This window comes from Terrapene carolina, unplaced genomic scaffold (assembly GCF_002925995.2).
Source record: "Terrapene carolina triunguis isolate 2854851 unplaced genomic scaffold, T_m_triunguis-2.0 Scaffold983, whole genome shotgun sequence".
Lineage (NCBI taxonomy): Eukaryota > Metazoa > Chordata > Testudines > Emydidae > Terrapene > Terrapene triunguis.
Genome location: NW_020665334.1, coordinates 474,441 through 487,729, shown reverse-complemented (window position 1 = coordinate 487,729; position 13,289 = coordinate 474,441). Strand labels below are relative to the sequence as shown.

Sequence of the window (13,289 nt, the reverse complement as noted above, 5' to 3'; positions counted from 1 at the left end):
GCAAGCGCTGGCCGGGGGCGCAGGGTCTGGGGGCTGCCCGGCAAACCGTGAAGCCGGTAGCGCTCGGGCAGCCCTTTCCCCGTGGCTGGGAGTGGGAGGGAGGAGGGGGCGGAGTTAGGGCGGGGAAGGGGCGGAGTTGGGGCGGGGCTGGGGTGGGGAAATGGGCGGGGCCAGGGCCCGTGGAGGGTCCTCTTTTTTTATTTAATAGATATGGTAACCCTAAGGGATAACAATGCTCACAGCTAACCAATCTGTGCCATCAAATGCTGTGACACCTGCTTGATTTGCTGCTCTCCTTGATGGTGCCTCTTAGTCCCAACGATCTACTTCTTTATCTTCATCCTCACCAGGAGCACCACTGGGCGTTCGGAGAGGAGTGGGCCCACAGGGGTTAAATGAGAGGTGCTGCAGAGAGGAGAATAGAGAATAACGATACTGAGTTGCGGTTTCCAAGGTGAGGCAAGGAGAATGGTACTGGAGTATAACAGCTCTGGGATTGTGACACTGTAAAACTCTAGAGGTCTTGACCCAACCTCCTGCAGCGAGACAATCTCACATCTATTAATAAGGTCTTAGTCTGCATCATGAATTCATAGGCACTGAACTGATGGGGCTCTCTGTATGACCATCATGTAGGCTGTCCCCAATTTATGAGCCTCAAAAAGATGCTGCTTTCTCATTGGTTGCTTCTGTCTGAGAAGCATGGGATACACATCGTTTCTGCTGAGTAAATCTCACCTCCAAAATAAGAACAAAGGACTTGCCAGAGTGGATCGGACCTCAAGTCCAGTATCCCATCTGGGACAGCAGCCTGCACTACAGAGCAAGAGCAAAAGGGGTCAAAAGGCCCCCTCTTTGTCACCCAGAGGCAGGACTCAGAATACCCAGAAGTGGCCAATCTGCTGAGGAGGACAGGGCCTTCCCCACAGGCACTTCAGTGTAACCAATCCACTGAGCAGTGTGGTGTGTGGCTCGCTCTGGGAGAGAGGGTGTGAGTCTGTCACAGCAGCTGCTGCACGCAGGGGCTGGCTCTTTAACTCGTGCTTCTGGCCCTACAGGTCCTTGGCCCAGTGCCTAGTGTGCTGGCTTCACCAATGACGTTTGGTTTCTAATGCCACAGTGCACCCAGATACCACAGTGATGGGCACTTAAGTATGGGGAATGAATAACTATACACCCCTCACCCCGTAAGTGAATGAACACATAATAAGTTTGTGGATTCAAACAACCGCACATTCCCTTGTCTTTCCAGATCCCTGGAGTGCAGACGATGGGCTCCTGGAGCACTCTTTTTCCTGCCACTGAGTTCACACAGCCTCAGACAAACAGCTCTGTTTGTGAGATCCAAGATGGCTTCCTTGCAGTGACCCTCCCTGTGTTGTACTCCCTCATCTTCATCATCAGCCTGCTCAGCAACATGCTGGCCCTCTGGGTGTTCTGGCGCCACACGCAGAGGAAGACCTCCATCACAGTGTACATGAGGAACCTGGCTTTGTCGGACCTCCTGCTTTCCCTCTGCCTACCCTTCCGGGTGGCCTATCAAAACCAGAGCGGCCCTTTGATCCTTTGCACGGTAGTTGGTGCTTTCTTCTATCTCAACATGTACGTCAGCATCATGTTCCTCAGCCTGATCAGCCTGGACCGCTACCTGAAAATCATTCGGCCTCTCCAGCAGTTTAAAATCCACACCCTGCCTTGCAGCACCGTAGCTGCGAGGGTCATTTGGCTGACCTATGCCATTTTCACGCTGCCTTTCTTTTTCGAGACTAGGGAAAAAAGGCCTTGTGCCAACAAGTGCTTCCACTTCAGGAGCAAACGCCCACTGGGGGCAGCCCTCAACATGGTCGCCGTGGCCACCTTCTTCATTCACCTGCTGCTCTTCCTCTATTTTTATGGCAAGATATCTGCCAAGCTCCATGAAGTCTCCTCAGGGAAAGTTCAGCAGCAGAGCAGAAGGACAAGCAGCAGGGCCATCACAAAGACCTTTGTGGTCCTGGTCATCTTCACTGTGTGTTTTGCCCCCTATCACTTTGTCCGCGTGCCATACATCCTGGCTCAGCTGGATATCATCTCCAGCATGCAGTGGAAGCAGGCTCTCCACCTCACCAATGAGCTTGTTCTGTGCATCTCGGCCCTCAACAGCTGCCTGGACCCTGTGATTTTCTTTTTCTTGTCCAGCAGCTTCAGGAAAGCAGTATTATGCGCCATGCAAGGCAAGCTGAAGAGAGCTCTTCTGAGGAATCAGGGGGCTCTAAACCACAGTAAATCCATCACAGAACCAGGGCTGGATTAAAGAATTTTGAGGCCCTGTGCACTAGGAAGCTTGGCCCGCCCACATCTTCCTTAAACTAGACAGAGCATGTGATCTACAGTCTGTAAATAGGAGAACAGCTCCCATTACCATTACTTAAAATAAAAACAAAACACACATAAACCAACCAACGCTTAGCTCAGCCAGCCCAGAGCAGTGAACCACACAAACATGGGGGCTTGCTCCTTAAGGGCTGGAGGTTTGGGGTCAGCCAGCCCTGATTACTGAAGGAACTGCTCCATCCCACCTGTGCCATGTTAACAGCCTGGACAGGACCTGCTGGAGGACAGCGGGAAGCTGAAGAGAAGGGAAAGTCCAGGGGGCTGTGGTAGAGACATCAGGGAAAACCCTGACCAGGAGGTGGAACTCCAGGCAGGTAAAGCCTGGAAGTGACTGGTGACTTGGTGCCTAACTCCTGGGAGGAGGGCTGGGGACTTCCTACCCAAGGGGAGAGAGACAATGCATGGGGGTTGGGGCCTGGAGACTTTGAATTGGGCCCCAGCTCTGAGGACACTCTACCAAGGGAACAGGGGGAAGAGACTGAACTGGCAGGAGGGTTAGTTTGTGCAAAGATTAAATAAACTGGATCCCAGAAGGGGAGTGTTTTAATCACCTTTCGGACTATGATGGTGGAGTAACTGAACAACCAAGAGGGGACACAGAGGCAGGGTGCTGCTGAGTGGCCTCTGGCCACAAAGGGGTGCTCCAGAGGTGGCTGCCCTGTTACAGTGGTTATGGCAGACGTCTCAGGGGTTGGGGTTGGAGGAGTTTAGCTGCCAGGCCAGTGCCACAATACCACCTATTCACATTTGGCCCGGCTGGTCCCTGTCATGCCGGAGGTTTGGGTGTTGTTGACTGGGGCTGGCAGAGGGAAGGTTTGGGTTGCTTGGGTTTTTTCCCCAAGCCTGAGCACATCATAAGGTTGACCTAACCTCCAGGGCAGCCACAGCTAGGTCAACGGAAGGTGAACTACAGTGATGGAAAGGCAGTTCTGTGGATGTAGGAAGTGCTGATACCACAGAGCCATATTTATGCTGCTACAGTGTAGACAGGGCCAGAGACTTACTAGGAAGACTGGGAAAGAAATTATAACTGTTTCATCGCTTCTTACACTGCAGCCCTCTAGGCTAGAGCTGTTCAAGAGAGCAAATGCAGGAGAGGACTAACTGAGTCCCCTTGAGCTGGGGGAGGAGAGTGCGGAAGAGAGCAAGGCTGCAGTTCTTGCAGAGTCTTGCTGTGTTCATGAGCATATTCCTCAGAGCGCAAAAGGACTAGAGGCATTCGAGACAGCACGCTGGCATGGGCCTTTCCCCTCCTCAGGCTCCCTGGACCCCTGCTATGAGGATTCTGAGAAGAGAAGGAAAAGATGTGACTTCTAGGCCACAAGAACACCATGCCACTGTACGTCAGGGGGAAATAGATGGGTCAGTGATCTGACTTGTATAGACATCACATCCCACTCAGATGGAAATCCAGCAAGAGCAGGAGGTGCAGCAGGAACTGAGTGACACTTGGGCAGTGGGTGAACACATCCAATATATTGGGGGGAGGGAGGGGGTTGGGAAGATTGGCAGGCCAGGGAACAGTGCAAACGCTGTAATCTGAAATAAAGACAAGTTGAGTCTTCTCTCTCTGGTGCCAGTGTCTGTTACACCAGGTTAACCTCCCATTTCTGTACAGCTCCTGCCAAGAACTAAGCAGGTGGCCACAAATGTCTCACATTTCCTATTGTCAGTTGCATGCACCGATTCCATTCCCTGCCAACGTATCCCCGGAGATAGCATTTGGCCAACTGAATAGGAAGCTCACAGCCGCCAGGGTACTAGCAGAAGTGTTCAGGCTATGACAAGAGCATGGGCTTCTGATCCTGTAATATGTTGCAACAGGGAAGAGCTTGTGGTTTAAGTTCTCAAAACCAAGACAAGCTCAGACTCTGATGCCCCATGCACTATTTACAATATTGACCTTTAAAGGTGACCTGCAAAGGAAAAGCAAAATCAGCAAAATTGTTGGCTTTTTTATGAGAAGTAAGAAAGGCCCAAGGTTCCCTCCCCTGCAAAAGAACAGGATATTGTTCTACCTCTTTTATTTTTTATTTATTTATTTTTTAAAAAAACTACATTAGAAATTCAGGTCTAGTCTGGTCTGTTTTTCCAAAAAGCTTCTACCACACTGCCTAGCACTACTTTGGCCCACGGAGCCCCACTTCTCCTCTTCGGGTCATAAGAGGGAGTATGGTCTAGCAATGAAAGCAGAGACTAGGAGTTTTGGGTTGTATTTCTGGCTCTGCCACAGATGTACTACATGACCTCGAGCATGTCCCTTAGCCTGTGTGTTAGTTTCCCACAGATAATAATTACCTACAGCAGAGGGGTGGGTGGAACTTAGTATATTAATGTAGCACAACAAGGTAAGAATTGCCACATTGGGTTATACCAACAGCCCAGGATACTGAGTCCAGGACCAGGTTCACAGGGACATGTTAGAAATGCAGCACCCGGCCTGGATTTTTGTGTCGCTGTGGAATGGCCTTCTGCCTAGATTGACAGTACTTGCTTGAAAACCCTTGTGAACACAGAGGTGGAAGGACTGGGGTGTACCTATTGCGGGTGTTGGGATGGGTGGGACTACAACTGAAGATCTGCTCCCTCAATCAAGGGGAGGAACCACTGAATGAATTCTGGGGACAACCAAGGGAAAACCAGGGTCAGAGGACAAAAAATCAGGGATCTAGCCAGGGACACTGAGCAGAGAACCCCTGACAGTGCCCAACGCTCCTCCCAGGTGGCTAAGGAGTCAGTGGCACTCTGCTCACAGGTGTGATTTGATGAGGGAACAGAAATAAAGCCCCTCCCCATCCACCTGCCTCCTGCTCGAGCGATGGTTGGCGCCAGGAGAAGGTCAATGAGGAGGTCTTGTGGGGCCACACGTAGGGTGTGCTAGGATCAACAGGGGAGGGGAAAAGTGCTGGAAGAGGGGCTGCAGCCTGACACACCCTAGGGTGTGCCAGGGTCTCCCCCTTGGCGCAGAAGGTATGGGTGTCAGAGTCCACGAATCGTGTCAAGTATGCATCTGTGTTCACCAACCAATATCCCCAGCGGGCCATGGAACCAGAGTGGTGCACAGATTGGCCCACTGGGGTTCCTGGCCCTGGGTAGGTGGCAGCAGGGCCTGCAATTTGGGGTCAGGGCAGGAGACGAGGGCAAGGAAGTGGATGGCATGAAGTCAAGCATATGTAGATGTTCTCAGGGCATGGTTCAGAGGTGGCCTAGCTGGTATTGTGTTGGGGGCAGCTGGGAGAGCTTTCATAGCAGGGGGCCCAGTGACAAGCTCTAAGGGGCCTGGGGTGAGGAGTGGGTGGGGAGCATCCTCCCACAGGACCCATTTGGGATAAGCAAGTGCAGTGGGGGTCAAGGCTGCCCTCACCTCTAGGAGCACACAACTGTGGAAAAGCAGAATGGGCAACCCCATGCACTGGCTGAACACCGTGGGGTACACCCAGGCCCTCCAACTGTAGTCCACGAGGTCTCCAATATCTCACAGAGATGAGAGCGGGGCCCGGCTCTGCTTCTACCTCTGGGCACACACAGGGAGGTGAGAGCAGGACCTAGAGGCGGTGCTGGAGCAGCAACAAGGCACATGGGATTGGGCCTGTTGCCTGGGAGCAGATAATAACAGATCCACCTTCCAACCGCTGTGGGGCCTATGCTGCACGTACGCCAGCCACCAGGGTAGGGCACCAGCACCTGGGCAGGGGGCAAAAAGGCCTTGGCGCATAGGTCCCCAGCTGCCAAGTAACTGCCCGAATCATAGAAGATTAAGGTTGGAAGAGAACTCAGGAGGTCATCTAGTCCAATCCCCTGCTCAAAGCAGGACCAACACCAACTAAATCATCCCAGCCAGGGCTCTATCAAGCCGGGCCTTAAAAACTCTAAGGATGGAGATTCCACCACCTTCCTAGGTAACCCACTTCAGTGCTTCACCACCCACCTAGTGAAATAGTGTTTCCTAATATCCAACCTAGACCTCCCCCACTGTAATTTGAGACCATTGCTTCTTGTTCTGTCATCTGCCACCACTGAGAACAGCTGAGCTCCATCCTCTTTGGAACCACCCTTTGGGTAGTTGAAGGCTGCTATCAAATCCTCCCTCACTCTTCTCTTCTGCAGACTAAATAACCCCAGTTCCCTCAGCCTCTCCTCGTAAGTCATGTACCCCAGCCCCCTAATCATTTTTGTTGCCCTCTGCTGGACTCTCTCCAATTTGTCCACATCCCTTCTGTAGTGTGGGGACCAAAACTGAACGCAATACTCCAGGTGTGGCCTCATCAGTGCCAAATAGAAGGGAATAATCACTTCCATCGATCTGCTGGCAGTGCTCCTACTAATGCAGCCCAATATGCCATTAGCCTTCTTTTTCCAGAAAGTGACTAATGATGGAGGACGTGCAGGTGGAGTGATGGCTCCGATAGGAATTTCTAAATGAAGAGATGACTACATTTTCTCTTATGAGAGCATTTGGGACAGGTGAGAGTCAGGTCACCTTAATGCTGGTACTGGGGAATGCTGCAGGTCAAGAGGAGACCTTGACTTGTGGCCTCTCATGCCCAGCTCCAGGCTTCTGACCTGACAGAAGTTAAAGATGCCCCAGGATCAAGAGAGAACAGGGAGCCAAAACCCCAGGGATAAAAAAACAGGCTCTCCCTTTATAGGTTAGCACTAGGCACACGCCAAACCCCAACTCCTCCAAGCATCCCTGTAGCATCCCACCCCTGCCCCTGTGGACACTCTCAGAATTACCAGACCTGCTGTTCCCCAAGGAACTGTACACTACAGCTTACTGACTACACCCTGCAGCACAGCTTTGGCTTAACACGCAGCACTTAGATATGTTTATAGCAAACCTAAGAAGTTTATTTAACAAAGGAGAGAGGTTGGAGAAGCAGCAAGCAGAATTAGTAGAGACAAATGGTTACATATAAAATAAAATCATAACATGCTTTCTAGGGCCTAAATGTAACTAGAAAGTTCTCCTCCGGTAGAAAGAAGCCCATCTCACCCAAAGTTCTTCCCAGTGGTTTCAGCCAAGCCTGGCTGAGATTTCTGGCTGGTTTTGTTTCTTTCTGACCCCTCCCCAACCAATCCACTAATTAGCATTTTGTTCAGACAACAAGTGAGCATCCATTGTGAACTGTCCGATACTCATGCAGGTGACCAGCCCAAGTGAGAAGCATCTCTTGCCCCATGCTGGGCAGGAATATGAGAGTCACCTTTTGGTAACCTGCCTTAGCTCTCAGACCTAGAGACCATCGGCAGTATATATACTTAATTCCTCACAGATTTCCCATACATACATCTTGCAATGCTTATGATGGCCAGTGTGACACAGGTGCTCAGAGATCTCACACGGCATTCTGTGGCAGACTAGTATGTAGGTAATGGACCCCAGGGATCCCTATAACTCTTATGTCCCCCTATGTCCTCAGGCTGGCCAGCTGGCACAAAAGTCCCTGGATCACAAGCTCCTTGGCAGACCAGGCCCTCTTATCACCAGAATATGAAGCCGGAGACACGTGGGCCTTTGGCCAGCTCCACATCTAATTCTCTTGCAGGGGCAGAGTGATATACTCACACTCACACTGGATAGTACCTGTCACAGTCCCCAATGTAACTGCACCTCAGACCCCTTCATGGCCTGTTGAAGGGCACCCTATGTAAGCCTCAGACCTCTAGCCGTCACCTTTCTTGGGATGGAGTCTCAATTCTCTCCCTCCAGACTGGGGATTTAGGCTGCAGATTCTTCCAATCCACTGTGATGCTCTCAGCAGGATAGACTTCAGTTCAGCTCCTGTCATCCTGTTCTCGTGTGTGTGTGTGGGTTGGGGGGACCAGTCAACTAAGCAAAGTACTATGTATTCAGAACAAAAGCATTGCAGAGAAATCACATCAGTAATACAATCAATTGCTTCTATGCAGGACTAACTTACTAGGCAGTCACCCATCCTCCCCATGGAGACACTGAAAGGACTAAAGTACTTCAGGCACCCTCTCTCTTGGTCAGTCTCATGTCAGGTCTTGGACTGAAGTGTGAGTGACTGTCCTCAGGGCTGATATTTTTGAACCCTTTCAAGTCCTTTGGTTCAAAGGTCTTTCCAAATTGCATCAGTCTGGGTGCTGTTTCCCCTGGGTGTGCATTTAAAAAGATGCATCTGCATTGTTTCAGTACTGGGATTTGCATTATAACCCCCAAGTGACTTCAGTTCCTGCAGGAAGCATCCCCCATTGAGCCAGGAATACAATCCCTAGCCAGCCCATAACCATACCTATTAACCTTTATGAATCTGATACAACAATCTGAATATTCCAGGCATCCATAGTAAGTCACATCTCAAGGAATAATCAAGACTATTATATTGCTTCCAAAGCATTGCATGTGTCACACCTTACATTAGCTTCAATGGGACTACTTGTAGAGTAGGTACTACTCCATGAAAAGATATCACAACCTGGCATCTTTACTTTCTGTCTCAGGAAAAGAGAGGAAAAGAGAGGAAAATTACCCCCTCCCCCCCAATCCCCTGCTCAAAAGTTTACCAAGACCAAGTCACTCTTGGAAATTTAACATCCTTGGGAGGAGAAAAACCCTGAAGAAGTTTGGACTGAGGACCGGCTCGATGTAACAGAGCACATGTAATGGCAGGATTAGTGTAACACAGGTGAGGGATAAGTCCCATACTCACGCACTCCCAGACCTGAGCCTCCAACTCACTGTGGTGAAAAAAAAAGCAATTCCTATTTTATTAGCCAAAAATGAGTTTGAAAAGCTTGAGTACAAAGATTGATCAAAGAACATCATGGGGAACACAGTTACTGACACAGTGTTCAGACAAATGCATAGATTTGACAAAGCGCTAGTGTGTGACTAAGAAATACTGTTTCCCCAAATAATATTTGACTCCAGCAAGTTGCTTAGAAGAAATTCCAACTCCTTAAGATCTGGGGAAGGGTGGTGAGGAAGGTTAAGCCAAATTCTCTCCCCTCCACCTTTGTTGCTGGGGAGGGAGGTTAAGAGAAGTTGAAAAGGACATGCAGGAAAATATGTTTCAGAAGCTTACACATTCCTGGTAGCTTTCCCCACCATGTGCTTCAAGGGGAAAACAAACCAAGACCACGTCATTATAATGGAGAGCGTATAGTCACTTCCGGCAAGTTAGGGAGGAGGGTTCAGTTTCCAGCAGAGTCGCTCCTGGGTAGACTGGTGTCCCCCATCTATTCAGTCCGCTGGGTCCAGAGGAGCTTACACCTACCATACCCCTGTTCCCTATCAGAAAGGCACAGGTTTCACTCGTCTCTCATCAATAACCTTGAGGCAATTTCTCCCTTGCTCTAGTCTGAGTCCTGGGTGTTTGAGCTTCCTGAAGTAGCAGAGCCTTACCTAGTAACAAGTGCTGCTGGGAGCAGCTGGCCCCACTGGAGAGAAGATGGAGTGTTACCCACAGTGCTGCGTTACCCACAGTGCTGCTCTTTGAAATACAGAGATTCGGACTCGGGAAATCTGGTAGCACTTTGCCATGTGCAAACATCACTGCCATTCCAACAAAATCCGGACAGAACATCCCCCAGGCTGTGAAGGAATTCATGAATTCCACTCCCTCTCAAATGCAAAGCTGTCAGCTGTGCTTCAGGCCTAACATTTCGAAGTCAAACTCCCTCCCCACTCCCTACAGTTTTAAAACAATCAATACAAACAGGTTTTTCCACCCGTTTCTATATCTAGGCTGTTCTTGAAACCACCCGCTGCCCCAGTGCAATGTTTGGAACCCAAGACATCATTGTAGCAAAAGCACCAAAGGCCAGAAAGTGGCACTGCCCAGGCGGTATCACTCTTTGAGGTGCATGAAGTGCCAAGATGCTGATTTTTAACATTTTTGCTTTTATACATTTTTTACATGTAAAAGGCTTTCAAAATGTGCACTTTGCTGGCAGTCCCCATGCGGACCAAGAGGAGAATTCTGTGTAGAGGGCTTGATGAGGCTGTTTTCCTTCCTGCTGTGACAAAAATTGAGAGCTGCCTCCTATAGCAGAAACTGCCAGCACCAACCTAGACCTCCCGCACTGCAATTTGAGACCATTGCTTCTTGTTCTGTCATCTGCCACCACTGAGAATAGCCTAGCTCCATCCTCTTTGGAACCCTCCAGTCCATGGGTCTTGGGAAACACACAACTGGAAAAAAGACCCTCTTCACCCAAGCTTGCAGACATGAATTCACAGCTAATGGATCACTTTTGCACATATCCCCAGTTGGGGGATTACACTGGGTGCTGCAGTTACTCCCTGACAAACCCCAATGACTTCTCTCTTGCTGTCTAGGGGAGCGAGTCCCTTAAACGGACACTGTCTAATAGCTTCACCCAAGTAGGTTTCGGAGAAGTTTTATGAACCCTAGTACTAGGAGACATTCATCTGTATGTGAACTAAATGAAGACCACTGGCTTTATAGGTAAACATACCCATGCTCTGTTTGTAGCACAACAGCAGCTGGCTAGTTCAGGAGAATCAGAGAGAGAGACTGACCAGCCTCGTTTCATTTTCCAGGCTTAGTGAGGTGAAAAAGCAAACGAACAGCCTGAAGAGTGAAAAATAAACGAGATTGGTCATGGTCAGCTATCATTAGTAACAGGAAAGGGTCTGCTTTTAAAGAGGATTTCTATCTTGACAGTGTCCCTTTAAAATGCCAGACACTCCTATGCAATCCATGTCTTTCTGGGCCTGAAAGGCATCTCATTAGCGACCTTTGGAGGAAAACATGGTGTAAGACCCTAAGCCTCTCCCAGCAGCAGGTTGCCAGCTTCCCAGCTTCCCTGCACTAAGCCTGTAGCCCATAGGCAGAGAGAACAGAAAGGCCCAGGCAGCAAGTCTCCAAGAAACACGTGCAGGGAAGCTCTGACCAGGTAACAACAGGCTGGGGGAATTGTGGAGACAAGCCTGCTGCTGCTCAGACCAAGGAGGGGTGTGGGAAATACTGCCCTTGCCTTGCACTGCTGCCTGATGAACCGCACCTTGCTCCCTCCCAGAAATTTCTCACTTCCCCTCCTTCTCCACAGATCTCCGAGGAGAGGTTCCATACTACACTGGCTGATCCGTTTGGGCCATCAGTCAGCACAGTTTGCCTTCAATTACTGGAGAAGGATGACATTGTATCTGCCCCAAAATGCATGCACACAGGTGGGGCTAGGGGAGGTGTTTAAGGAGCGGGAAAGAGAAGAGAAACTTGTCACCACCCTCACGCTGGAGTAACTTGGTGTTTGCATTACTTCAAGCAGGACCAAACTGATCCTCTTGTTCTCTCTCAAGCTGGAAAAAGGTCTAGCTCAGGGTCAAAACAAGGCAAACAGCTACTTTGGCCTACCATGTGCAATGAATCCTGGAAGGCTGCTGACAAAACACCTAGGGGAACGTGAGGGCTTTACCACCTCATTTAAAATCCAGAAGGCACTTGATTGGAATTTTGCATCAGCTGGTGTTTGTGAGCATTTCCAGCTGCAACTCAGTTCCTTGGCTTCTTCCTTCTCAAGCTGAGTCAGACTGTGCTGAAAGGCCATGGGGGTGGGAGCAAGAGAGGTCTCCCCCTCTGCCCCACAGCTGACAATCAGGTAAAGCTCTGGTGACCCTTAACTCCCGCCCATTCCCCCAGGCACCGAGAACTATTTGGCAGGGATGGGGGTGTTTGAGGTATTTAAAACGTGTTCATTCTGGTGACGCAAAGTTCCAGGAGCACTGTAGTTGACAGGTTTTGCTGCCTCTCTGCTGCTGACAGTCTATGTTAAGCTTGCAGCCCCAGGAAACGTGCAGTATTTAGCATGTCATCTCTCGTCAGGTAGCACCCGCACAGCTGGCGGTATCCCGTGAATGATTCCCGCCCATGCAGGATGCGCCAGTTATCCACAAACAGCGCCTACATAAGAGGAGAAAAGCACTGAGAATACGGAGTGAAGAAGTGTCCACATGAACAGAGGACATATTAGAACAGATTATGACCTAAATGGCACATTGAAACATTAGTTGTGGCCCTTGGGCTGCTTAATATATAGCAGTGGTTCTCAAACTTTTGTACTGGTGACCCCTTTCACACAGCAAGCCTCTGAGTACGACCCCTCTTATAAATTAAAAACACTTTCAAATATTTTTAACATTATAAATGCTGGAGGCAAAGCAGGGTTTGGGGTGGAGGCTGACCGCTCGTGACCCCCCACGTAATTACCTCACGACCCCCTGAGGGGTCCCGACACCCAGTTTGAGAACCCCTGATACATAGGCATTGAAATGAAGAATGAATTACTATTTACAGTGCAGTAGCTCCTAGGAGCCCCAGTCATGGACCAAGGCACCACTGCACTAAGTGCTGTATAAACGCAGAAGAAAAAGCTCCAAAGAGCTTCCAATCGAAGATGAGAGACGACAGATGACACAGACACACAGCGGAGTACAAAGAAACAATGAGACAGTACTGGCACAGTCTATACCATTTGCTTGTGCTTCTATGGTAGTGGTCTGTTGGCAGAGTTCACCAGCACTATAAACCTGGCAGGGAGAGGCTGAGGGTGGAAGGGGCACAAACACTAACCTCAGGGGTTGCCATACTCCACTTTTCGGGCTGCACATCCTCCCCTCAGCCATGCAGGAGCAGAGGCAGATTGTAGCAGCTTTCTGACACTAATCTCCCCTGGCTGAATCTGTTTTGTGTGTATGTAAACTTTTTCAGTAGGCTTGGACCGATGTGTCCCCTGGGCCAAAACATGCCTAGGATCTGCACACTAGTAACATGGTCTGGTTCTGTGCATTGTAATTGTAATGCTAGACAAGGGGTTAAAGCACAGCACATCCTTGGCATTGTAAACCCTGGGGTGCAGCCTTCTTTTTTCTGCTTCCATGGTTTGTGCACCACACACTTCAGTCACGTCTGGGGTGGGAGAATATT

At 49.8% G+C, this 13,289-nt stretch overlaps 2 protein-coding genes across 2 annotated transcripts in view; one reads left to right on the top strand and one right to left on the bottom strand.

Moving 5' to 3' along the window:
- The first annotated feature begins 1,270 nt into the window (after positions 1-1,270).
- LOC112106043 (probable G-protein coupled receptor 34) lies at positions 1,271-2,293 on the top strand. Its single transcript, XM_024199082.1, has one exon. The coding sequence runs from the start codon at positions 1,271-1,273 to the stop codon at positions 2,291-2,293; it is 1,023 nt and encodes a 340-aa protein (XP_024054850.1).
- An 8,869-nt stretch (positions 2,294-11,162) lies between these two features.
- Positions 11,163-13,289, bottom strand: part of TMLHE (trimethyllysine hydroxylase, epsilon) — a 38,568-nt gene continuing 36,441 nt past the window's right edge. Inside the window, 1 exon segment of the mRNA XM_024199091.2 lies at positions 11,163-12,266. Within this exon segment, the coding sequence (XP_024054859.1) occupies positions 12,135-12,266 (132 nt within the window). The 3' untranslated portion in view covers positions 11,163-12,134.